Source organism: Lissotriton helveticus, chromosome 3_2, assembly GCF_964261635.1.
Source record: "Lissotriton helveticus chromosome 3_2, aLisHel1.1, whole genome shotgun sequence".
NCBI lineage: Eukaryota > Metazoa > Chordata > Amphibia > Caudata > Salamandridae > Lissotriton > Lissotriton helveticus.
In genome coordinates, this window is record NC_136062.1 from 273,515,152 (window position 1) to 273,541,174 (window position 26,023).

A 26,023-nucleotide genomic window follows, 5' to 3' on the forward strand; every position below is an offset into this window, starting at 1 on the left:
ACTCAAGATCGCTGCCATCCAGTCGTGGCAGTCCCCCATCACCCAGACCGAGGTCCGCGTCATCTTGGGACTCACAGGCTACTACCGACGGTTCGTGAGGGACTATGGCAGCATCGTAGGGCCCCTCACGGAACTCACCTCCAAAAACCAACCAAAGGAGGTCAACTGGACCCCAGACTGTCAAACGGCCTTCGAGAAGCTGAAGGCCGCCATGTGCTCCGCCCCGGTGCTCCAGGCCCCCGACTACAGCCGGGAATTTATCGTCCAAACAGATGCCTCCGACCATGGCGTTGGGGCAGTCCTTTCCCAGCTGAACCCCGAAGGACTTGACCAGCCAGTGGCTTTCATCAGCAGACGGCTCCTGGCCCGAGAACGACGCTGGAGCACCATCGAGAGGGAGGCCTTCGCCGTGGTGTGGGCCCTCAAAAAGCTCCGGCCTTATCTCTTCGGCACCCACTTCCGGGTCCAGACCGATCATCGACCCCTGCAATGGCTCATGCAGATGCGGGGGGAAAACCCGAAACTACTACGTTGGTCCATCTCCCTGCAGGGGATGGACTTCACTGTGGAACATCGACCCGGCCAAGACCACGCCAACGCGGATGGCCTGTCCCGCTTTTTCCGCCTCGACGAGGAAAGTCCCCAAGAAGATGGGTGACTCTCCCCGCCTTCAGCTGGGGGGGACGCATGTTGGACAGGCCACATGAAGGGCTCGCTCCCTCCCCGCAGGACAGGGCCCGGGCCACCGTCAGCACCATTGCCCGGCCCAGCCGCCATCTTGGACACGGCACCACGCGGCCGTGCGGCCTCAGCCCGACCCCAACCCTGGGCCTGGCCAGGCCCCGACATCCCGGCACCACCCTCCACCCAGGAGGTGAACGGCCCACTTGGCAGGTCAATGGGAGTACGAAGTGTCGATAGCTCTCCCCCGCCAGGTGCCGAGCACCCCCAGCCTCCTCGGGCGCTGGCTCCACCCCCCTGCTGGGTGTCTGGACTCCCTCATCCCAGACCTCCCGACCTCCAAGGGCGAGGGTCCGGACATCAAAGGGCGCCAGACCTATAACTGAGGCAGCCCCAGGACAGGAAGGCAGTTGTATCCTGGAGTCGAGAGACACCGCGACGAACTCATCCTTGACGGACTGCTGGCGCTGCCACAGCCCTGCCTTGCGAACTATTGTCCTGCCTGCTGGCGCTGCCGCGGCCCTCTGCAACCTTCATCCTCGTTGGGACCTGCTGGCGCTGCCGCGGCCCGTTGTAACCTTCATCCTCGTGGGACCTGCTGGCGCTGCCGCGGCCCGTTGTAACCTTCATCCTCGTGGGACCTGCTGGCGCTGCCGCGGCCCGTTGCAACCTGCATTCTCGTGGGACCTGCTGGCGCTGCCGCGGCCCGTTGTAACCTTCATCCTCGTTGGGACCTGCTGGCGCTGCCGCGGCCCGTTGCAACCTGCATTCTCGTGGGACCTGCTGGCGCTGCCGCGGCCCGTTGTAACCTTCATCCTCGTTGGGACCTGCTGGCGCTGCCGCGGCCCGTTGCCACCTACGACCTCTTCGGGACCTGCCGGCGCTGCCGCGGTCTGACCCCTCCGAACACCGAGCTCGAGGATTGTGAGCCATCACCGTTACACCCCCGTACCCGTGGGTACCCAGACTGTCCCGCTACCCCCTTCCCCTACTAGAGACTAGAATTGAGAGGACCATCGTGTCCTGATTGCCTTGTATCGTACCACCCTACTCCCAGAAGTGCCTATAAAAGGTGTTACCCTGAACTTTGTGTGGTGTCCATCTGTGGGGGGGAAGTTACCTGTCTGTGCGATCACTGTGCTCGGCCGACCCTCCAGGTCCCCGTCTAACACTTCTCATGCCTGTACAAAATGAACGTGACCTTGTCCAACCTAATTGGTGCTTATGTAAAGCGCTCCAAAACCTCTGGTTCGAGTTCACGTGGTATACAAACTGCGTAAAAATGCACAGAAATAAAAACAAAGCATCAACATAAAAGAGGAAAAACAGTTACCCATTTGGTGACTGATGTGAACAAAGTCATACAATAAAACCTGGTAAATCGCGGCTTATCTACTGAAAATGATTGATCTAAAGCAAATATTTTATTTCACCAATACTCCTTTTTCAACATTAACGCATATGTAAGCCCTTTCGAATATGTGAGCTCAGAATACCAGTTGTACAAATCCCTATTGTGTCTGATTAAATAGACAATAATGTTGGTCTATTATGAGCTGAGCCACGTACATGGTTTACATGCATTGGCGGCCGCTCCATTAGGGAGTTGGAGTGCCGCCCCACTGCTTTTTCGCTGTGCGAGAAGCAGAAAATAAAATGGTATTTTAAATACCATTTTATTTTCTGCTTCTCGTACTGCGAGAAATCAGAAGGCAGGGGTATGTCTGGTTGGGGGTGGGTGGGAGGGTATGTTTGGTTGAGGACAGGCGGGTCGGGGAGGAGTGGCTTGCACCCCTATGAGTGCCCTGACTGTTAGGTCGGCCCTGGGGCCGACCAAAGCAGTCATGCAAACTCTATATTTTCTCTATGTAGGCTGCATGCAGCCTACATAGAGAAAATGGCCTCCCTGCGCCGTCCGGGACTCTGCACCAATCACAACGCTGCCCTTGCAGCGTTGTGATTGGCTTACAGGAGGGGGAGGGAGCATGCCTGTTCATGTCCAGGAGCAGAGGCGCCACTGGATCCAATCACCACCGGTCAGGTAAGTTTTATTTATTTTTTGTATTTTGTTTTAACCCCCCTTCCCATGTAATGCGAGCCGCGACTGCTTTTAGGGCCGACACCACTTCAAAGCACCGGCCATTTCCTTCCAACCCCGGCGATTAACTTTATTTTGGCAGGAAAGTTAGCTCAGCCATTTATCGTCTTCTCCGCTGCTGTTTACATGATAACTGCGTTGCCTTCTTAGTTCACTAATGGTTTATGTTTAAAAACTACCACTTTTAATAAGCACTTCTTCATGCAGTGCTATAATGTGCCAATGCACTCTGTAAACATTATGGAGACGTTATCTCATTTTATGTGATGTTTGTTGTCTGATTTATATAGCAGTAATACAACAAGGAGCTGCAGAGGGAAACTAAATGCCAGGCCACCCTCCAATCGACATATAATCAAACAGCAATAACCTGGCATTGATAGGCACTTTCATCAAATTGTGTATATGAATACGTAGGATTACTTATAGGGCGATATATTTATCTATTCCCCAAATCGGTAGTTCTTATCATGAACTCTGACCTAAGCCCCCGTGCCTTACTAAATATTTTTTTTTAATTCCCACAATAGGGAGAAGTACCAGTCAGCGGGCAGTTCACTCAACCAACACCAATCAACACATGGATGTGTGTATACACTGGCCATTAAATATAGAAGAACAATGGTCCTCAATCCGAACATTGACAATATCGGAATTAATCTCAAAATCTTAATTTATGAGAAAACAATGAATTTGCGCTCCTCATGAGTAATAGTACTTCATTATGATCTTTTCTTATGATATGCATGAAAGGATGTGCAGAGATATGAGCTTCATATGTTACAAAACCAAATTTATTTACATCAATGGTTTTAAATCACTATACATTTGGTAGTTGCTCCAGGGGGGACGTGCAAGGAAAGTGGTGCTCGAAAGTAAGTGAGTGGGGGAACTTATTCCCAAGGTGAAGAAAACAGTAAAAAATTAGAGTTTTTTTGTGTGAGATTGATCAGACGTATCAATCTTGGTGTACTGTCACAATGCTATTTTAAAAAATACATATGAAGCTCATATCTCTGCACATCCTTTCATGCAAGATTTTGAAATTAATTCCGATATTGTGAATGTTTGGTTTGAGGTCCATTGTTCTTCTATATTGAATGCTACCCAGGTCCACAAACTTGTAACAGGTTACCTCTTACCAGTAATGGACACTGGCCATTAAAGGCCTGCTCCAGCGTTAGAGACACCGAAGGTGGGGGCCTTTAACAAGAGAGCGGGCCTTTAATGGCCGGTATAGCCCGCTACGGAGGCCTATAAGGCTACCAGAACATTACGCCCCTATAGGACAGAGTGTTCTAAATAGTAAAACAACGGCTTCACAGAGCCCAGGTAGTTGAAATCCCCTCAGGCTCTGTGAATAGAGAAAACTTTGGAATGTTGATGCTCCGGGCTTCTAGAAGCCGGCATAAGCCCAGAGCACTCCAGTGTCTTCATTGGAGCCTCCAACATTCCAATATGCTTTAAAACCTAACAATTAAATATAGCATGAAAAATGTGTTGTGGAATGCACAATTTCAGTCCTGTGTTCCCTCGCGCGCTTCCTACGCACTGCGCGGGGGCTGGTCTCACAGCATTTGCCAGGGCTGCTGAGGGTTCCCAGTCCGGCCCTGCATGAGAGGTCCTGACTGGGTCCGGAGAGTATAGTCCCTCCATGTATTCTCCAGAGGAACCCCCCCTCAAGTTTCAGTGAGTCCACCCCAAGGGGGTGAGTGACTGACATATGCACCGTCTACAAGGCCGCAGGGTCAGTCACCCCTTCCTGGTGGGGAACGGTGTTTGCGAAGCACATTTATTGAAAAGCATCGCATTCGCTGAATTCCTTTCCTGGGGACTGGAACAATATTCCTGTCAGAAAGATGGATGGGGCTTGTTTTCGGCGGCCACTGCCCAAGGTTACACCTAAGCTCTGTGTTGAGTAAGCGGCACAGCAGAGATCACACATCACTCACCGCAGCAGGTCGAGGTCACGTGAGAGAATAAAGAGCTCGTTCATGGCTCGGTATCCATTTACAGCCAAAGATGGCCGACCGAGTCCAGCTCTATCAGCGGGGCTTACCTTCAGATCAAAGTGAGCGATCTTCTTGGAGTGGAGGTAATTGACGCCGTCTAAAATCTGTTTGATGAACCTCGTGGCCTCCTCCTCGCTCAAAGACTCCTTCTGTGCCAGGAAGTCGAAGAGTTCGCCTCCAGACACTCTGCAAAACAAAATGAAAGCACTGAGTGTTTACATCTGCACTTCAGCGAGTCATTAGGACATAGGAGATGGAGGAATTGCTGAAAAACGACCGTCTGAGGCTTACAGAGCGCCAGCTACATCAACCTGACAAGAGCCACCAGCGTCTGTGCTTGCTTATCATCTCTGAGAGGTGGCTCCCAATGTGACCTTTAAGTGACACGGCCTTTAGATACTGACACTATTCTTCGATATTTTGTTATCATTGCTGGGATATGCACATTTATAAGAGTAGTGCATTGTCCACATTAGAAATGTCGTTACTCCTAGATAATAAAACTCGATTATTAAAATGCCATCTCCTAAACTAAGAGCTGTTCAGAGAGATGCACTGTTCCAAGCAAACGGTTGTGGCTTTCACAAAATAACTTTTAGTGAAAGTCACAACAGTAGTTCATTAACTCTATAGTATTAGGGGCAACAAATGTGGCAGAGTACCCTGTCCGCCAAACTGATGGGTCACTTGGGCTGGCTTTAGGGCAGTGCGACCGGTGCAGCCGCACTGGGCGCTGACCTCAGTGGGGGCGGTGTGTTTAGCAATAACTTATGATTGGAGAGATGAGAGACACTTTGGTGGGTAGTAGTGAGAGAATCCGAGGAGGCGGTCAGAGGGTGTGGGGGCACCAAAAATTATTGTTGCACCGGCACCAACAGCGCTAAAGCCGTCCCTGGGGTCGCCTGCTCTGTTATTAGTTAAGCGCACCCTTATCTTTCCACCGGCGGTGCTCTTGCCACTGTCGAAAACCTTACATTGTCGGTCCCACTGACACAGGCCGTCTGTGTAAGTTCCTCAGGCGGTCCCCTCTACTTAGGCCACAGACACATGTACAGATGAACTTTTTTGCTGTTAGGGACCACTACTTTGGCGGTCTCGCACAGAAAAAAAAACAAATAGCCCACAGAGCTTCAGGTGCCTTAGTATTTAATTTTTCAAAAATTGCTTTGGGAGTATGTCTTTCAAATTAAATATAAAAAATAAAAAGGTTTGTTAAGCAGTCATATAATATTTGGCAACCTTATTATGCCTTTAGAGAAGCTGACGTGATGGTGGGCCGCCCCCCATATCTCTGAATAAACCCTCAGGTTGCCAGGCTGCCACATATCGTTAGTCATGCTTAAGCCAGCCTTTCACTAACAGCACATAGCATTCTGGGAGTTGTAGTTTTGTATTTGCGTGGTCGCTCTGGACATGGGACTACTGATAGGAAGGAATTTGCAGCACCTGGCAGAGGTATAATCAGTGGCAGCTGGTGAACCTTGAAAGAGGTGAGACGTAAATACCCTCCTGAAATTGTCTTAGACGGTGAGTGAGTTAGAGTTTCTGCATGGGGACTCACTTTCCCACCCAATACAATGGGCCTTAGGGTGCAATTTACAGCACAATTTTCACATAAATTTGCTGTAAAGCCATAGGTTCTGGAAGGGCACTCATGGAATATGCCAGAACTTTCTTGGTTGGACAAGCGTGCCTGATCCGTCTCAGGAGTTTTGAAGGCTCATCCAAACCAAGAAAATATTTAGATAATTGTGAAAATGGTGCATTTTTTTTCATCAAAGTAGTCCTTTTTATGAATTTTCTCTGGAAGAGGATATGTGGGGGAACGCTTTCAAACCCCTCTAATGGAAGTTAGGCTCACTCACACTGAATATATAGCTCCAAAACTTTCAAAGATCACTTGCCACCACTGTCATCAACATTGTCGAGACCAATAAGGAGGCCGTCTCCTGACTATCAGGCGTGTTCTGTGGGTCCGAGGCCTTGAACACCGCACCTTGATATCTACTTCTGTCACGCTTTGACTGCTTCCCCTTTCCATTCTGCTCCCTCAAACCAGACACCCAAGGCCAGCTACCCACAGAGTACAATCACTCCTGTCCGGTGAGATACCAGCATTTGTTGGACGAACACAACAAACATAGTAACTTCTTTGTCGTCGGCTCTATCATCGATTCCATCATGTATATTTTTTCATCCGTCCTATTCATCTCAGAGCTCTGGGGTGACCTTAAGGTGGCTTAAAGTTCTATATAAATAATCATTCATAACAAAACATGACTAGTAGCAGTGTAAGATTTGAGGAAGAGAAACAGGAATACTTTGCCGGTAGCTTCCTTTAAACGGCCTGCCAGGGAGCAGTGTTGACTGAAGTTGCTAAAACTATTCTTCCTCATGTGTTTGAAATGGAATGTTTGTTTAAAGTGAGCCTGTCCCTGAGGTGTAGATAGACATGACTGAGGTTTAGTACATTTGCCAATTTCTTTGGGATCTGTGGATTCTAGAAGAATGCGGACATCATCCTTTAACGATGAACCATCGCCCAGTCCCCAGGGGATACCGCACAGGTAGGTCTGGAAGGAATTCAAGGTTGGCATCCTTTAAGGCGGAGTGTAGGTGTTAGAAACGCTATATGCGACTTTTGTGTTTGCTCTAATTAACTGGCAATGAACTAGCCTAGTACCAATTTTAGCAAGCGGAATCAAACCTCTGAGTCTTATAAGGGAGTGAAATGATGATTGTTCTAGGGGCTCTAACAGGAAATGGGCACGGAAGGTGATTGGAACAGAGCAATGATTGGCAACATGATTAGGGAAGAGATCTGTCTGCAAAGGGGTGAATACTTTTTTTGTTCATTAGTGATGGTTGGGAGAGTTTCAATCAATTTTACAAATGGTAGTTTATCTGGAGGCATGAAGTTCACTACATTGGTTTTAGGTGCCACTAAAGCAATTAAAGACTAGGACAAGCCTTGCTGGCCAGATGACTCGGCTAGTCGAGTGCTACTACTGACATCTGTTGTGATCACTAGTTTGAATCCCTGAAGGCACAACTCCGCCTTTTTATCCTGGTGAGTGAACAGAGCACTGGCAGGATGGATAATAGTAACATCTGCTTTTTAAACAGTTCTTGGACCTAGCAAAACTGTAATATTAATCACCCAAATGGGCAAAACGTATAAAGCACATCACGTCACCTCACAAAAGTACCTAATAGGAAACAAGAAAACCCAGATGAGATTCCCTCTAAATAGTCTCCTCTGCTTCTCGAGACCCTTTGTTACAGCAAACCCATACCCACATCTGAACATACTTGTGCTACGCAGGATGACTGCATAACACGGCACAAATTCTTGAATCTATCCCAACCACATTAAATTATTCTTTGCAAACATAATTTTTAGCTACACTATGCTATTCCAGCGGGCAAATCAGATGTGGACCGGCCCCAAAGAAAATCATCCAGCCTAGCCCACTAGGTCGTGTCCCTAAACAAATGCAAGTGTAGGTGCGTTTGGGCTCTGAATTGATTAAATTGTGTGTCTGTTTCAATCTTGCCTGGCAATCACTAATGTAAGCACACATAACTAGCATATGCGATACAGATGTTTCTACAGGTTGTTTGACCATCCCTCCTTCTAATAGTGAGAATGTTCCTCTACTGTCACGCACTGAAACATCCATATTTCCAGAACAATGTGCACAGATACAAGCTGCACTATCTCATTTAAATCCCACCGGGCCAAAATCCCATCTTAAATCCACTAAAACAGACAAGGATCATAGGCCAGCAATGTGTGATTGGTCTGACTTCCTGCTCCACTCGTGTTTTGACCTCTAAGGCTTCATGTCCTAAACACAACACAATTTGGTCTTTGTAGACATAATCCATCCCTAATTCTAAGGTATAGGTCGCCACCTGACTCCCAAAGTCATCAACTCGGATTATCCCCCTAACTTTGTAAACTAACACTAGAAATAATTGTCCATTAATGAAATTGAAGAAAACCAAGTAACTCTAACAAGTCAGACAGGGTGAGAAGGTTCAAGTGGCGGGCCAACCACAATTGCCCTTTAGCTGCAATCTTTGGTAACTGATTAGTCAAAATACAAAGTCTGTATGAAATTCTTTGCATGGCTTTAACATTAAAGTATATGGATGAAGAACCAGGATTATTGTGTTCGACAAACTTCTTACTAAAGGCTAATTTGACAATCGCCAAAATCTGTCTCTATCCAGTTTAAGCACTGGCTTACTTTGACTAGCCTCTTTTAGCCATTTTATGTACATAGGTATGTGGTATTGATATAGTACAAATCTAGGAAAAGGCAGCAGAGCACTGTACAGAGACCAAGGCAAAAGACAGTCAGTGTTTGACTGGAGGGGTAGCTGGTTTCAAAGAGCTGAAGCCAACTGTTACTGCATCATGACATACTGTTTTCTAAAGAAGCGTGCCTTCCTAAATTAGATCAGGCAGTGTTTCCAGATCCTGGATGCATATATGAAGAAAGAATTCAGCCGTTATTTCTTTTTTGCACTTCTTCATCTCCAGTCTAATGGTATCCTAGCTTGACACTTTGTCGATCACATTTTGGCTCAGCCCAGTGGATTACTCACCTCCCATCTAATGCTATTGGATGTTTGGGTGTATGTTTCTGGCTCCACTCAAGTGTTTTCATTGAAATGAATGAGGAATTACTCTAAAGCTGTAGTCCTCTGTGTTACTTCTCATTAGAACCACCAGGACAAGTTATTTGATTTCCTTTTTAGGTAGAGCATTCGAGACCTCTTGTATATACTTTAGTATATACTTATATGTGTATGTACTTTGTGGGCTCTGGAGATCAGCCCTAGGACTCGTCTCCTTCCGCTTAGGGACTTTTTTCTGTTCAACTGCCTCTATTTAACTGTCTTGATAGAAAACGTCCAGTAGAGGCCAGTAAAATACCAGTATTGGTTTCTGCTTGTTCAACTGCTTCAATTTAACTGTCTTGATAGAAAACGACCAGTAGAGGTCAGTAAAATACCAGAATTGCTTTCTGCTGAGGGACTTTCCTTTTCTTATTTTTCTGGCAACTGCCTGTATTTAACTTTTGTGTTAGAAAACGACCAGTAGAGGTCAGTAAAATATCAGAACCACTTTGGCATTCTCTAGATTCCAGTCCATTGAAATTGTCTTTCCCGAGCACCTATAGACAGTAATATTTTTTACAAATCGTGTACTTTCAGTGATATGACCACAAAGGCCCAGATTTATATTAAAAACAGAGCTATGGACTATACCATTTCTCGATGAAAGGCAATATTTCTCTCCATGTGTACCCGTACCTGGTGTGTCACGCAGTTTGGTGCTTACTTTCCCTCCACGTTAAAGAACAGTATATGTTTCAGCACCCAGGCTAATGTGCTGCATAGCTAAATACATACAAGGTCCAAAAGGCGAGACTGATTACATCGCAAATGCTTGTTTCTACTTTCTATGATGGAAAGGAAGGCTACACTGAAGGCTCACTTGCCTTCAATATGGTCTTGATTTTCTTTGTGTGCCAACATAACATAGGGTGGCAACAAGACCTTTGTTATAGTCTTTCCTTTCTTTTTATGTTATAGAAACTGAGGAAGTACTATAATGTAGTTTGCCATCTGACCTTTATTTCAAATGGAAACAAAGCCTTCATGCAGTCTGCCTTTTCATTTCTCTGTCTGGCTTTAATGTGCTTACACTGCATCTATAGCCACATTAAGCCCAGACTTATTGACTTTGCCACCGCCTATCTTTGTAAGCAGCACTGTAACTCAGTTAACATAAAACTGTCTGGCTTACACTAAATAGCACTATCAAATGGCTTTGCTTCTAAGCAAGTTATTTCATATGCATAAATATGTTATCTTAACAATATACTGAATTTATACTTCTACTTCATAATTGCCTTTAATAGTCCACTATTACACTCCACTAGTTATGATGCTGTTTTGGAACTAGGGAAGCAAAACCATCTGGTGCATAACTGTGGGTATCATTATTTGAAGATACACCTTTGTCCACCCAATATAACGCTTCTTAATTCTCGTAGATAAACTAATCTGTCCCCAATCATTAGCTTGTTAATATTGGCATGCTGGTGTTTGAGGACAAAAAAAGTGTATTTACTAGAAAGGAAAACTGACACCCGGGGACAAAAACAATTTCAATCAGAAAATATCAAATTGATGTTTGGAGACACAATACAATTTAATATTAATAAAAAAGTGGGTATTTGGGGATTAAGTGAGTGTGTGTGCTGAAACTGACACAATAATACAATGGGACAATACTATTGCATTTCCGAAACATGTCAAGCTGCTATATGACTGACAACTCATGCTAATTTCAGAACATATTGCTAATGTTACAGCGTCATTTTAGTTGTATGACACTATGTTGAGGTTACCAATGCCAGTCTACTACAAAATCCTCTCCGGTACATCACCTACAACTATATCATCATTCTAAGTATATAATACATGGGATCCCTGAATAAAAGTCCTTTCTTCGCTGGAGTCGAGTTGTGACGTCTCTAGTCACCCATAATAATGAAATGGCATAGCCGGTGAACTGTAATAACTTATTAAACTTGATTTATGATGTCATAATGTCTGCAGTCTGACCCAGCAGTCAAGATGAAAGGCATTTCACAGAGCATCAACACAGCTGGAGTTTAAACAAGAACAATAATTGTTTTTTCCTTCTTCTTCTCATCTGTCTTTCTTAAACGAACAGTCCTCCACAGAAAGGAGATATTTAGGACAACAAGTTTAATTATTCACTAGAGCTCTTTACAGGAAAGACAGAATATCTCTGCATATTTCTACACATTCTGAGCAACAGCTTTTCCTAAATTTGACTTTATTGCACTGATACGAATATCTTTTTTTGGAACAACTTACTGTTTCTTTGGGGTTTAATTATTCACTCCAGATTCTGCTTTTATTTTTCAAGCATGCAACCATATTATTTTTTCATAGGAAAGAGTAAGATACCAAACGTTTAAGCAGTTTGTGGCACAGGGTGTTAGTGAGATCATGTATAATGAAGAATAAAGTACCTTGCTGTACATTATAAGGATATTGCAAGTCACCTTTGTCCTTGTTCCTCTATAAGGTCTTAAAATTCATTGGTGACTTGCAATATCCTTATGATGTATGGCAGGGGTTACTTTATCTCATATATAAACAACTATTCTGTCTGAGGCATGAGCCAGTAAGAATGGTGCAAACTAATATTTTTGTTGTACGAACCAGTATTATCTATGCAGCATTAACGGTACGTCTGCTGTTAGAGCTTCTAAAAACTATCAAACCTAAGAGACAACTCTGACTATCTAAGGCCCGTGACTGGGATATCTGTGCAACGTTTAATTTTTCTATTCTTGCCCTTGCATCGAGATATTTCTTTTTACTATTTTCCTGTTAAGATCCAAAAAAGGCGCGAGATTAGATAATGAAATAAAGCGGACTATAGAAGTGAAGCGAGATGCTTCTTAGGTCCTGGAAAAAGACAGGAGGACATGTCAGACTGCACACTTATATTATTTAAGCTACCTTTCCAACTTTGCTTTTTAAACAATGCCTTTAAGAAAATTTGCTATGAAAAAGAGCATTTTAACCCATTTTTTCATACTTATTTTTTTAACAAGATCCCCTGTGGAGCGCTAAACTGAGTAGGTAGAATCGTTCCAGTTCTGCAACATTTCATATGTGCCCTCTCAGAACTGTCAGTAAAACCTCAGAACTTTACCAATTACTTTCAAAACCTGCTCTAAAATGTGCCATTAATGAGTTTTTATAATACATTTTGGGGAAATTAAATTCAATCAAAACCCATGGGTGGTGGATTGACTTACCCTGCTCGTTCAGTGGGAAAAGGGGTGAGTATTTACTCCTAACCCATTACAGCGACCAGCCAAAAGCTGATAAGGGGTAATTATGAGGCATGGGCGCGGATGACCATTACCGTTGGGAGGAAATGATTAGGTCATGGTGGTGAGAGTCATTAAGCCAATGAGGATGGGTTTTGTAAGTTAGGAGAATCGGCTGGAGTTTACATTCACTCAGTTGTAAGGCACTAAGGCCAATATTTGTACATTTTCAGCTCAGGCCAGTCCAAAATAAAGCATCATATTTAATTACATAGCTGGGTCAGTGGCAGGTGCTGCACCATTTGTCACCACAGAATTGTTGATACATCACCTATAATATTGATGACACTTTCCCGTTAATGGCAATCCAGTTTGTTGGTATAACCTTATTGTAGGTCTATGGAGCTTGGCAAGGAGGCGGGGCAAACACTGGCTGGAAGTAGAGGTGGCGGGAATAGGGGAAGTGCAGCATCCCCATTTGTCCCTGATGGAGTTGAGATGGAGAATTAATAACAAAGAGGCCTTTGTTTACTCATCTTGAAGCTTTCACTGTGTGTTCCACTACAAACTGTATCGTGACAGGCAACTTTGGGTGACTAAGTGCTACTAATTCTTTTAACATACAGAGTTGTGTTTACGATTCTTTTCTCAGCATGTTTAGGGGATTTTGTGTTTTCAGCTGACACTCTTGCAGGGGTACAGATAAAAAGAGAACGGCCACAGTACTCCAGAGATTTTCTAATACAAACATAAATAAAGACACGCTTGATTTACATAGTAACACACAAATATATCAAAGTATATATGACCAGCATAGAAAGAACAATCAATGCACTTAAGTCAGGTGATCCCGGTTGTCAGATTAATAGAACAGGAGGCAACTATCACCGCCTTCATTAGTAGGGGAAGCTATGAAGTAGTGAAATGTAGGGGAAGCTATAAAGTAGTGGAATGGGCGCAAAGCAGCCGAACATGAGAGCCTTGTGAGGCAACTGGCACCGAGGACAACACCCAGCGCTGTGTTCTGAGGATAAACCCAGGGGGGTATAACGGTGTGCGAAAAGGAGGTGGGCGAGGGTGGACAATCTCCACACTGACTCTTTGCTCTGCAGGTGTTAGGGGCCATTTTGCTATTTTTAGCAAATCCACAGACCTCAGGCCCACAATGCTTTGAAATCCTTGGCATTAATGAGGAGGCTTCCGTTCTCCTGGTGACAGAGGCCAAATACCTGTTGGTCCCCATTCCACGCGATTCAAGAGGCTCTTGGCGCTCTGCGATCCATTCTTCACAACTTATCCTTTCAATACCTGGGTATCCATATCTCGTGCCTCCTGGACCTAACGTAGAGCCTTAATCTGACCTCCCTGGTCCAGAGTATGGAAAGGAACCTGCAGAGATGGAAGCGTCTCCCGCTTCATGTCTTGGGGAGAGTGGCTCTGTTTAAAATGATGATTTTTACCTTCTTTCTTTATGTTTTTTCAAACTTTCCACACTTATTCCCAGGCGTTGGTTCCAGTCCCTCACTTCTATGATCTGTACTTTCCTTTGGGCGGATAGTCAGCCTGCATGGCCTTTATTAACTGCCAACAATTTCCCTATGATGGTGGGACAGGTATGGCTGATTTGCATTGTTACTACCTAGCCCCCCATTTGGTGGTGATTAGCGATTGGTTTAATGGAGGGGTTGGACGACCCGACTTACAGCATGGAATTGACAGGCTCCTGGACCTGCTTTATGGAGCCCCGATGCATCGCTCCCTTCCGGAGAACACCTGGACATCTCTAGCAAGGGGACATGGTTTAACACTGCAGGGCTTGAGGGCTTTGTGAAATGGGATAAGATATGCATTACTCATCTTGGGGATGTTCGAGTAGGTGCCTAGCTAAAGGTGTTTGGGGACCTACAGGAACAGTATCAAATTTCTAGCACCCAGTTCCACAAATACCCGCAGTTGCGACACACACTGTCGGACAGTATTCCCCCCGACACTTAGGTCCTGGAGTTTAGCCCCCTTGAGACTAAACGTTTGATGGGAAAGTTTCAGAGGGGAGCCATTTCATAGCTTTATCCCTCCTTAGTCGTCAATGCCCTGGATCATTCTCCTAGGCGGAGGTGGGAGGCTTGGAAAGGGGAGCTTGAGGATGCCGAATGGCGCGAGGAAAAGATGAACTTCCGAGAATTGTCTATCTCCACGTACCTTTGGCTGGTTCAACTTAATTACCTACATATGATTTATGTGACCTCTTTACAGCTTCACCATGCTGGTAGGATCCCTCAGGCCAATTGCTTTTGGTGCTCTTGGCCGGATGCAGATTTCTTCAATATAGTCCTGCCTGAAATTGGGGCACTATTGGGATCGGATAGGAAGGGAGCTCTCATCACTCTTGTGCCGGCCCCTAGACCTTACTCCCAATGTTGCTTTGCTGGAGTTGCTGGAGTATGTGGGCGGGCAAAGGATGGAGCAAATCTTTATAGGATTTGCTTTGCTGGTTGCCGAGCGGGATATCGCCTGCAAATGGAAGTCTCCAAGCCCCCCATCTGTGGTGGAATAGCAAAGTGGGGTGGACTAATGTGCTCAACGAGAATGGCCCATCTATGAAGCCCGGGGCTGTCCCCAGAAATATGAGAAGATATGGGGCAAAAGGTGGGACTATCAAGGACTGGATGCCGGGAATGACTATGACTCGATTATGCTTTGTAATGTACTGTGTTGTGCATGGGTGGGCTATAGTCTTGGTTGTGTTTGGTTGTCAGTGTATGCACAAATCAATAACAGTTGGTTATCGAAAAATAAATAAAGAGGCTTGGAGGGTATATCCAGGAATGCAAATCTGGAACAGTGGGACTTCTATGACAAACAGAGAGGTGTGTGTAGCTCTGCGGCCAGAGCGGGTGTCTCTGGAACGTAGGGTTCCTGGTACGATCCCCGGCAGCAGCTCAGCTCAGCACCATGTGATTCTGGGCAATAGCTCACTTAATCTCCCTGACGACCAAGCGCCTTGAAACCTTAAGGGGTGATATGTTTGTGCTTTACAAAATATGTATTCTAATACATTACAAATGCCATGATTAAATCCCCAACCTCTCCCCCCACCGAATAAAAACCCATTTGAAGCATGTTCTACTGTTGGATCTATTACTAGATGTCACACATTCTTTAAAAAATTGCATTAATCAGTCTTGGTTTTTGCACACCACTTAACTGACAAGTCAATATCAGGATCACAGATTACATTCTGCAAATCCGGGAACATTCTGCTGCTTGTGCTAAGGGATATTTTCAGAAATACCGTCTATTTAGTTTCGCTTTTTAGCTCCAGGATTAACTTGCACTCGTACTACATAACAGAGTCACCGAAATGTTGACCTTTTACCTTTATGTACAAAATGTGGTCAACTGTGTTCCGCCTGTAAGTTAGTCCTCAATCTCATTTCACAACGCATATACTGAGATGGGTACATTTAAAAAGAAATTCGTTATCTAGCCATTAGTCAAATAATGTTAGAACTCTAAATATAGCAGAAAAACAGCCAAAGCTCTGCAACTGCATAATGAAAAAACATGAAACTAGTAAACAGAAGACATCTGGGTAGAGCCTGCACTCAGGCTTTATTATCACTCTCATTTGCTTGCTTCTTATTCATTAGCTTGTGTGAGCTTTCCTTCCTCTTTTTAGATCTGCACTGTCTGCTGTGCGACATATTGTTAGCTTACAGCTAGCTTTCCATTGGTTGTCTTCATAATCACTCTCATTTTCTTGGGCTTGTCTCCATGTTTAATAATATATACTCTTTTTGTGAGTCTTTAGTGGGGCACAGCAGCAGCACATTATATTGTAATTGCATTTATATAGTGCTTACTACCCCTGACGAGGCGTCAAAGTGCTTTTTTGGCGAATAGCACACTACTCTGGAACCCATAAAGGATTAGTGTTGAATTACTATAGTGAAGTATGAAAATAATTTGAGTGGTGGATATTAGTCAGTTATTTGGATCGAGAAGGATAGTGGAGGGATGGAAGAGGGAAAAAAGTTTGCATTTATATAGCGCTTGTTACCCCTGATGGGGTGTTGAAGCACTTTTTTGGCGAGTAGCCTGCTACTCCGGAACTCATAAGGATTAGTGGTGAATTAGTATAGTGAAATGATCTGGGGCGTGTTATTGGGGACAAGGAATGGCAATACTGCTGCGAAATGACGAAACAGGTATCACTGAATGGCAGGCAACGCCTTACACATTTCAAACACATTAACAGAATGTACTACACCCCAGAGCGCTTGTTTAGATATGGATTGCGAAAAAACTGCTTCATGCTCGGACCCTGTGGCTGGCTTTATGCATGTAGCCTGGAGTTATCCTGGTATACTATAGTATTGGGGGCAAATATTTCATGTGATAAAATTACTGGCCTCACACTTGTTTTAGACCCGTTTCTAGCCCTCTTGGGGTATAATAAGGCGATTGATAAAGACGTTAGATAATTAGTGGCGATGGTGCTATTGTTGGCTAAGAGGCGTATAGCGATGAGGTGGGGCAGGGTCCGATTACTACAATCGAGGAATTGACAGAAGACATGACTTATTGTAACACCCAGTCTGAGGTATACGGCAAACTCATCCCGCTACAGTCCAGGCCAATTGCGTATTGGAGTGTATTTCAACAGTACCTGGTGGGTAAGGAAACTGGTGAACCTGAAGGCACTGGAGACAGCAAAGAATCTATGAATCATAATGGGAGCAGGGATGGGCCGGTAACCCTGGTTTGAATTCGAGAAGTTTGGGGAGTTATCCTACTGTACTAGGTATACCTTTCTGGAGATGCATGCAGTATCATGTATGGATACGTCTGTCTCAATGTGCTCTCATATAAGCCAATAAGATGCTCTTGGTGATAATGCTTGTACTGCATTCTTGTATTGATAATGTATCACTATATTCATGTTGTGTTATTAAAACCAATAAAAAAAATAAAAAAATTGTATAGTTAAATATGAAAGTAATTTGAGTAGTGGTTATTAGTCAGTTATCTGGATTGAGAAGGATAGCAGAGGGCTAGAAGAGGGAAAAAGGTTTGCATTTATATAGCGCTTGTTACTCCCAATGTGATGTTGAAGCGCTTTTTCGGCAAGTAGCACGCTACTTCGGAACCTATTACAGGATTATTGTTGAATTAGTATAGTGAAATATGAAAGTAATTTGAGTGGTGGATATGTTAGTCAGTTCTTTGGATTGAGATGGTTAACAGAGTGATAGAAGAGGGAAAAAAGTTTGCAGGAGGGTTAAGTCAGACACTCAGATTACACCTTGCAGTTTAGCAGGCTGGACAACAATCTCACCTACTTTGGGTGTTGGTAGCCCTGTAGTTGAAAAATTTGCAGCATGCGTGACAATGAGGGCATGTCACCAGTTTGGTCCGTAGTTTGTACTGGTACCAGGAATTTCCCACCAGGGTAACAGTTATGGTGCTGGGCATATTCCCAAGGTAGTATTTTGGACATTCCCCCATGTGCAAATCACATCTTCCATCGTAGGAGCGTTGGAAAGTAACACTCCTATGATATCCCGATCTAGTTCAGTGATCTGGCATACTAGCGAGGTATAGGAAAAACTGGGAAAGGTAAATACTCACCTCAGGTGCAGGAGAAAAGGTACAATGACAGCAAAATAGGGGGAGTCAAGAAAACCTATTAGCTTAGCTAGATAAATAAACCACTGGAAAGTTGGTTCCTAGGTTTTTCATTTTTTCACTAGAATTGTGCAAACAGTATCATTATCTGGACCCCAATTTACTCTTCTATCACACTGATAAAATGTGCCCTCGGTGACTTTGTAAGGAATGTGTGGCTGTTGCCCCATCAAATGAAAACAAACCAGAAATGGCTGTGGTAAGAAAGAAGTATAGTTGTGGTTAGTGAGATGAACATCATGTGTGATGGGGGACAGTAAGCCATTCCTTTCAGAAGAGCATGAACGGAATTGTGAGGAAAGGCCTTGGTTGGCCTACTCCAGGATCAGGATGCAAGAAGACACTCATGCTCAACCTGTGACAAGGCAGGACACTTAGATTGATTTCAGGATGAGATATGATTCCCTCACCCATACTATAGGAGTGTCAATAGATAACCTGGCACCCTTTCTGACTTTTGCTCTGTGTAGCATCAAGGTAGAGCAACTGTGTACAGATCCACATATCACAAACAGTGATTCGCCTTCACGAGTACTCTCATCCCCCTGTCTATTGGAGCCTGTTACTTATAGTGATCAAGTTACCAGTCTGCAAGGGGTCATTCAGTGAAGTTAAAAAACTGTTCAGTGACCGGGAGCGGAGAAAATGGCCTGTCTGCCCTTCTGAAGGTCCCCTACACAACAGGATTCCAAGGGGTAAACTGGGATGGTGGGTACTGTAAACAAGTAACTGCAAGGACACAGAAGCAAAATAATACTTTTGTTGTTGCAGGAGCTATGATTTTGGTCATAGCAAAAGAAGCCTCTCTGCTGCCTAAGTAGGAACTGCAAACTTCCAAGAACTGTTAACACTTGGTAATGTGTGTTTCCATGCTAATCCTGGACCATGATTGGCGTTGACCAGTTGTAAGCAAATATGAATCATTCATCCAAAGGCTTCAGGCCTGGGTGGCTTCAAAAACTTCTGGCACCCTACTGATTCAGAGTCTTCCTTATATTACATAAGTCTAATTCACTTTTATACCATTGATCACCCTTTTAACTGCTCTATTAGCTAGATGTAAATAAATATTCCTTAAAGGTTAATAGCTCTGACTGGACATTGAACATTAATGGTCGTTATACATTATTGCACAGTAATCTGATACAAATCTTCACACCACCTTTTAAGAGTAAGTCTTAAGTGAGCGAAAATTAGGGCAGTTTAGGCTCACAGATGCTGTCAGAATCTAGTGTATTGCATCCAGAATCCAATATCCTTGGCTATTAAGAAGCTCAGGAAGCTTCCCTTCTGTTACTGCCAAATTCTCTTTACAAAGCATAAGATCTGGAAAATAGACATAAAATCATTCTATAGACACAACAATAAAACAAAACTATTACCCACTAGTTCACATCTCATGAAACAGCGATCTGACACAAGACAGAAACCTCTCAGGTACATCGGCACAAGGCAACGAATCCCAATACATAAAACTACTCCATTCTGAGACATGTCAACAAACAGAGCAACCACAATACCAGGTATGTGCAAAGCAACAGGAAACACAGCGCACATACCATAACCAGGTAACCACACCAGCAGCATCAAAGTAATGGTCCTCTATACAAGTGTTCAAGCGAGGCTTAGTTGCATGTTGCACATCAGAAGGTATGTACATGACCACCGGACGCTGGCATCCTCACCCTCAGCTAAACTCTCCAGCTGCCAGCTACAGTGCAGCACATTGAACACTTACTCACACTACGCTCTAGGTCATCAAACCTCGCTCACTCATAATATATATTGGAACCACCATGGTATGTCACTTCCACTCGTGTGCAATTGGCGGTTTGGGCTTTGCCGTTCTTACAGCTAGCTCCTTGCCATGTGGGACACATGACTTTTTAGCAGACAGTTCTTGTCATGCTGGGAGCTTTTAGCTTGCGATTCTAAAAGAAAACGCAAGATTATAAGCACCATAACTGAAATGAATGATGACTGAAGGCATCACACGTGGATAATAAATATGGAACTAGGCATGCCCCGGTAAAGGCATCATTACAAATTGCAGTTGGCAATTTGCTACATAAATGTCTTCAGCAAAAAGTTAGAAAGGTCCCTAGAAAGATTTTCAAGTCATGGGAGGCAAAATAACCTACACTACAATAAGTAAAAACTCCCTAATGTAAACAAGTGACGAACAAAGCTTTCCTTTATAGAGACAAACTGTTCTGATGAGTTGTAAATGGTATTCAACACTGTCACTGTCAATATCTGCAACCAAGTGCCCAACAGAGGACAACTCTTTGCTAGTGTTCAGAGACCCTACATGCCGAAGTGCTGGTTAGTAAAAGGTTCTTGGCAGGGCCATCAAACCTGGGGGTGACAATTCAACAATAAGAAGGTAGTACATACTGCAAACTGGGACTTCTCTAGCCCAAGGGTTCACGTGATACCATTGCACTAGAGGCACTGTGTTCCAGAGCTGAGCTTTAATATAAGGACCTATTGAACTTTGGGGGTTGCAGTCCCAGTTCGCCTCAATAGAACTGTTTGAGTTCTAGATTGCAGATGATTATAGAAGGAAGAATGCATTGGAATATCGTCCCCCCAACGACAAACGATGACCTGACATAGCACAAAATCATCAGGGTTTGCCCAAATACCCCTTCACCTTCTGGGAAAACAAATATGACATCATACAAGAAGTGATGTGGAGGGATGAATACATTCAAAGTAGACATAGGGTACGACAAATTACTCCTATTTCTTGGTGCATAATCCCATCTTATTTATCTGCGTCTCAAAAAGCTACATACCGTCATGTTGACGTTATCTGTTCTTAGCTAAAAACCCATTGGTCCAAAATGCCAAAACCATCATAAAGGGTTAAGAAATGGAACAGCAGGAAATGCAGGACCAGCGTTGAGGCTGGCGAGGATCTCTCGTTGCCTTTCAACCTTTCCGTCACAAACTACCAAAATGTATTGTTCACATTAAACATGTAGTGTCTGATAGATTGGCTGAGACTCGGGCACGTGTATGACAATGAACGGGCCGCATGCTACCACCAGAAGGCAGTAATCTTTAGAATAAACCTTTATAGGAGGCCAGAGAGCTAAATGCGTGTTTGTGGGCATTCAAGTCCGCAAAGACTAGCCAGCTCACTTCTAATCTTCAGCTGACTTGTGATAGCGCCATGTTGGTGTGGTGTGGACAAATGCAGTCATTATTTGCGTTTAAATTTATCTGAGTTCACTTTTCTGGTTGTAAACACAAATAGAGGAGGCCTCTAAAGCAATCTTAACTATCCACTGACTGTTCAATTTTTATCCAGATTTTTTAACTGAACAAAACTTTTGTATATTGAAAAACTTTGGTGGACAACAGCTCAGGCAGCAGCCTCCAGTGATGCTAAGTCTGCTAAACCGAGTTTATCTTTATTCCTGGTGCCAGGGTGTGGTCAGGGTATCTGTGTTTGAATCTGGTGGCTGCTAGAAGTACACAATTTCCTCCCCAACTTGTCTCTCTGCTGACAGCTACATTTTCTAAGGAAGGGAAATTGTATATTACATGCTTGTCTCATTTATGTATACGTCTGTTGAATGATAGGCCTATATTCTTACAAGATTGTAGCAGATGGCAACATGCACGTGTCTAGCCGTCTACATGCAACCTTGCACCCTGTCCAACACTTGCCTATCTTAGGTGGTGGAATGTCCTAGTCATCTGCATCGGGGTACCGTCAAGAGGCTTCCTCACAGATTCGGCTGAAAAGGTAGACAGTGCAGCTTTTGTTCCAGGCCCTGCACTGAAAACACAATGGCAACTAGACCATAATTTTATACTTTGAGAATTACAACTCCTGCAGCGCTAAGGATTCCTTGGTATGAAATTGGAGCACAGTCGGCTACATTTGGTGCTGGGTGAGCTTAGAAACGAATAGGCTCCAATTTGTAATGGACCCTGGACTAGGTTGGCTCAAAAATAATTGAGAGGACAATATCATAGAATGTGCACTGGACACTAATTATTCAGTTGTTAAAGTTGACAGGTGATCTCTTGTATCACCCTGATGTCAATGTAGTAGGGAGGGTACTCCCTGAGGAGAGCACAACAATTAATGGTTAGGGATAATTTTGCCCCTCGTGGGTTAGCTGGCCACCTTCGACCTCAAAGGAGTTCAGTCATTCCAAGGTAGACTGTTAGAGAGGGAGGGTGGGTGTTGCCAGGTTTCCATGCTTGGCCTCATACTTTGCCTTGTGGTGCTACTATGCTACTGGAGGTGACAAGAGAACCAGACCTAAAGTGTGGACTCCAGGTAGGAGTATCAGAGACATCCTCTTTAACCAAGTCAAGAGGTACCAGCGGTTTAGGAAGCATAACACCTGTCTATATAGGCAGGAAGAAACATCATCTATCAGGTGTTTCGACAGTTAGTATAATCATACCCTTGCCAGGAGGAAGTATGAGGGAACCACGCATGCCATTACCATGCAGGCCTTTATCACACATCCATTACCATGCAATGCCTCTACCATAAATTGCCTTTATCGCGCAAGTCATTACCGCATATATGCCTTCACCACACATTCCTATCCAACGAAAATGTAAGCATATCGCAGGTAAGTGAAAACTCTTTGTGTGAATACATCCCTGTTTATGAATGACACCCCTGGGTAAAGGACCACTGCTAGCCTGCTAGACATATGTTTTGCTCCCAGTGCCTGGATGAATGTGCACAGCATTGTGGCTCTTTATATGGTCGAGGTTGAGGGATGTTTTCCACCTCACTCCCGTTCATTGCCCGTCATTGCATTAAAATCGCCTCTGCTCCATTTCTACATTCACCATTTGTGACAAATTACTGGCTACAATATACTATACTATAGTCTAAAAGCACTGTGTTTCCCTCCGAAAAAGTCATAAACCTGAGCTTCCTGGGCATAAGCAATCAAAAGGCATACCATTTGGTAATAATAGAATGTATTAATACTTAGAAGACCTCAACCAAATTTAAGCAAATATACAACTCAACGAATGTACAATGGGTGCTCCAGTTGAAGGCAGAGGTGAAAGTGACATATATGAATAATTGTGCGAAAATAAGCAGATTAGAAACTCTGTAGACATATTTAGAATACTACTATACATCTTGACTCAGATATAGAGAACAACTGGGCGAATGGCAATAAATGACAGTCTACATGTCATAGTGTCAATGTTTCGACTGCTATGTGTTTTCATAGAGTAATCTTCATCAGGACGACTTTGCAACTAATGGGCATGGTAACTGTTTATACCAAGGAAGCTCAGGCTTATGCCTTACTCCGAGGAAACCACTGTCCTTTTAGAATATTGATTACCCATGTTCCCAGGAATACTGGGTTGCCCCATATTTGGTACTAGATTTACAATATACTATAAATACAGATTATGGGCTCAATTTCACAAATGCCTTTTGGTTGATTAAAAGAGACATATGCAAGCAACATGGCTGAGGAGTTAAGTTTTCATTTCTTACATCCTAATTCATTATATAATATTTTCAACAGTATTCCATAGGAACTAGTAGAAGCAAAGTGTCTTTGCACAGAGCTTTGTGAAGCCAGCATTTTAAAAATACATGCTGCAAATGAATGCATAACTAGCCTACTGATTAATTGGGTGTTAGCAACAGTCATCAAGAAAAATAATCAGAAGCAGATAAAACAAAACGGTGAAAACATTTTAAAAAACTTGTAGAGGTTACTGTTGTACTTGCTGTCAGAACGCCCCCCCCCCCCACCCATTCAGGAGGGCCGTGGGGCTACAAAGTCTAATCATGGGGGTTGAATTGAATAATTTTACCCCTGATGCCCCGGGCCCAATCTACTATGGGTCCAGAGCAATTGAGTCAAGTACTGCCCCGTCCTGAGTTGACTCCCAATAGTAGCTCAGGACAAGCAGTCTAAGGCAGCTCAGGGAGAGGTAGATGCCAGAGCTGCCAACTTTGGAACTGGGGAACCAGGTTCGAATTTCGGTGTCGGGTCAACATCCTGTGATTATGGGCAAATCGCTTAATCTCCCCATGCTTACAAAAATGAAAGTGTCCTTGTGTAATGTAACTGGTGCTTGTGTAAAGCTATCCAATACCTTAGGGTCGTGTTTGTTTATATCAAACTGCAACAAAATTCTAAAAGCTCTAAATTAAAATGGGAGAAACAGAAAGACAAAAATTGGAATGTTAGAGCAGAAGATTTATACCAGCTTTTATAAGCCCCGAAACACTTCATTGTCTTCAATGGAGCGTCCAACAGTCCAGTGTTCTAATCTGATTTCTAATCCCTTTTGTTTATTTTGCTAGCCATGTGAATGTAGCAGAATGAGCAATCAGAAACTTCAGTGAATATGGATGGGCTCAAGGGACTCTCGAACTGATGCATTCAATGCTTGATCTCTGAAGGCTATATCATTACTAAACCATTGTGAAGGTCTTGCTAGGGTAGCAGTATTGTAACAGGGGCCTTATCTGATAATGTGCAGCTACTGTCTGTGGTGGAGAGAATCAAAGACAACAACTGTGCACAGGCCAGGGGATAGTTTATAATTCTATGTTAGGTGCACACTTGAAAGGTATGTATTAATGCTTTTCAGAAGAGTCTCTGTGGGGAAGGGGGGGGGGCTTTGTTGTTTCTGTCACCTCTGGCACAGTGCTGCTCTCACTTCTTTTTAGGACTCGCCTACGCAGCATGCATGTGCTGCAGAGAAGGAGACCTCTTGGAATCGATTTTCTTTTTCGCCCAAAAACGTGCACGCTTTGCATTGCTTTCAATGGCAACGCGTGCACATTTGGCGATTCCATTGCGGGAGCGAGATTTGGCGACATCTGTTTGTAATTAACTTGCAAACTGTTGGTGCCCCTGCTCGCTACCGCAAGGGAAACACTTTGTGGGCCTGTTTTTTGGGGGGTTTTTTGCCTGTCAAGTTCTGCAGACACACTTCCCCCACTCTGTGGCTTTACTGTCAGCCTTTCACCTGTGAACATGTTTGCAAAAGGCTCAGACAAAATCATTTAGCGGACCTCTTTGAGGCTCGTTCCAGGTTCACGGTCCCCAAATCTGCCAAAGCCTGCGTAAACAAAGTGTTAGGAAATGTGTCTGTGCTCCCATTCACGTCAGCATTAATTCTCCAATCAGCGATACCTTGCGTGAAGGCATTGAAAGCAAATGAGAGACAGTGAGGGCCACAAGCTCTGTGCACAGCCGCGTTGTAAAAATAAAAAATAAGAAAAGTAACAATTCAGCGCCTCGGTGGAGTTCTCAAAAACAACTTGTCTGCTCCGGCGGGGCTTTATTCAGGGCTTTGGGAATAAAAGCAAACGCCAACAACGTTATCTCATGCACCGCTGATCCGAACTCGTGGTTTAGTAAACCCAGATTACGTCTTGACCTCCGGCTGTTGCTTTTGGGGCTCGCATCTCTCCCGGAGCAGTTTCCGCTTGCAACGCATCATTTTGGGAGCCTCGCACGAACCGTCGCTGTCTAACAAGTACTTTCAAAGTGTTGCGATGGAGATGTAGCAGTGATATCTATTAATAGCCCTTGCCGTTATTGTGTTGCTGTTTTTTGATACAAGCAAGGCCCTCGGCTTTGGCTTGATTACTTACAGGCAGGGCCAGGGTA

General features: G+C 44.1%; 1 protein-coding gene across 3 annotated transcripts in view; it reads right to left on the reverse strand.

The window, feature by feature from the left end:
* Positions 1–26,023, reverse strand: part of DAPK2 (death associated protein kinase 2) — a 558,977-nt gene that overhangs the window by 189,133 nt on the left and 343,821 nt on the right. For all 3 annotated transcript variants that reach the window (XM_078685202.1, XM_078685200.1, XM_078685201.1), the window contains exon 4: positions 4,839–4,977. In XM_078685202.1, the coding sequence (XP_078541328.1) occupies positions 4,839–4,977 (139 nt within the window). The remainder of the gene's footprint in view (positions 1–4,838; positions 4,978–26,023) is intronic.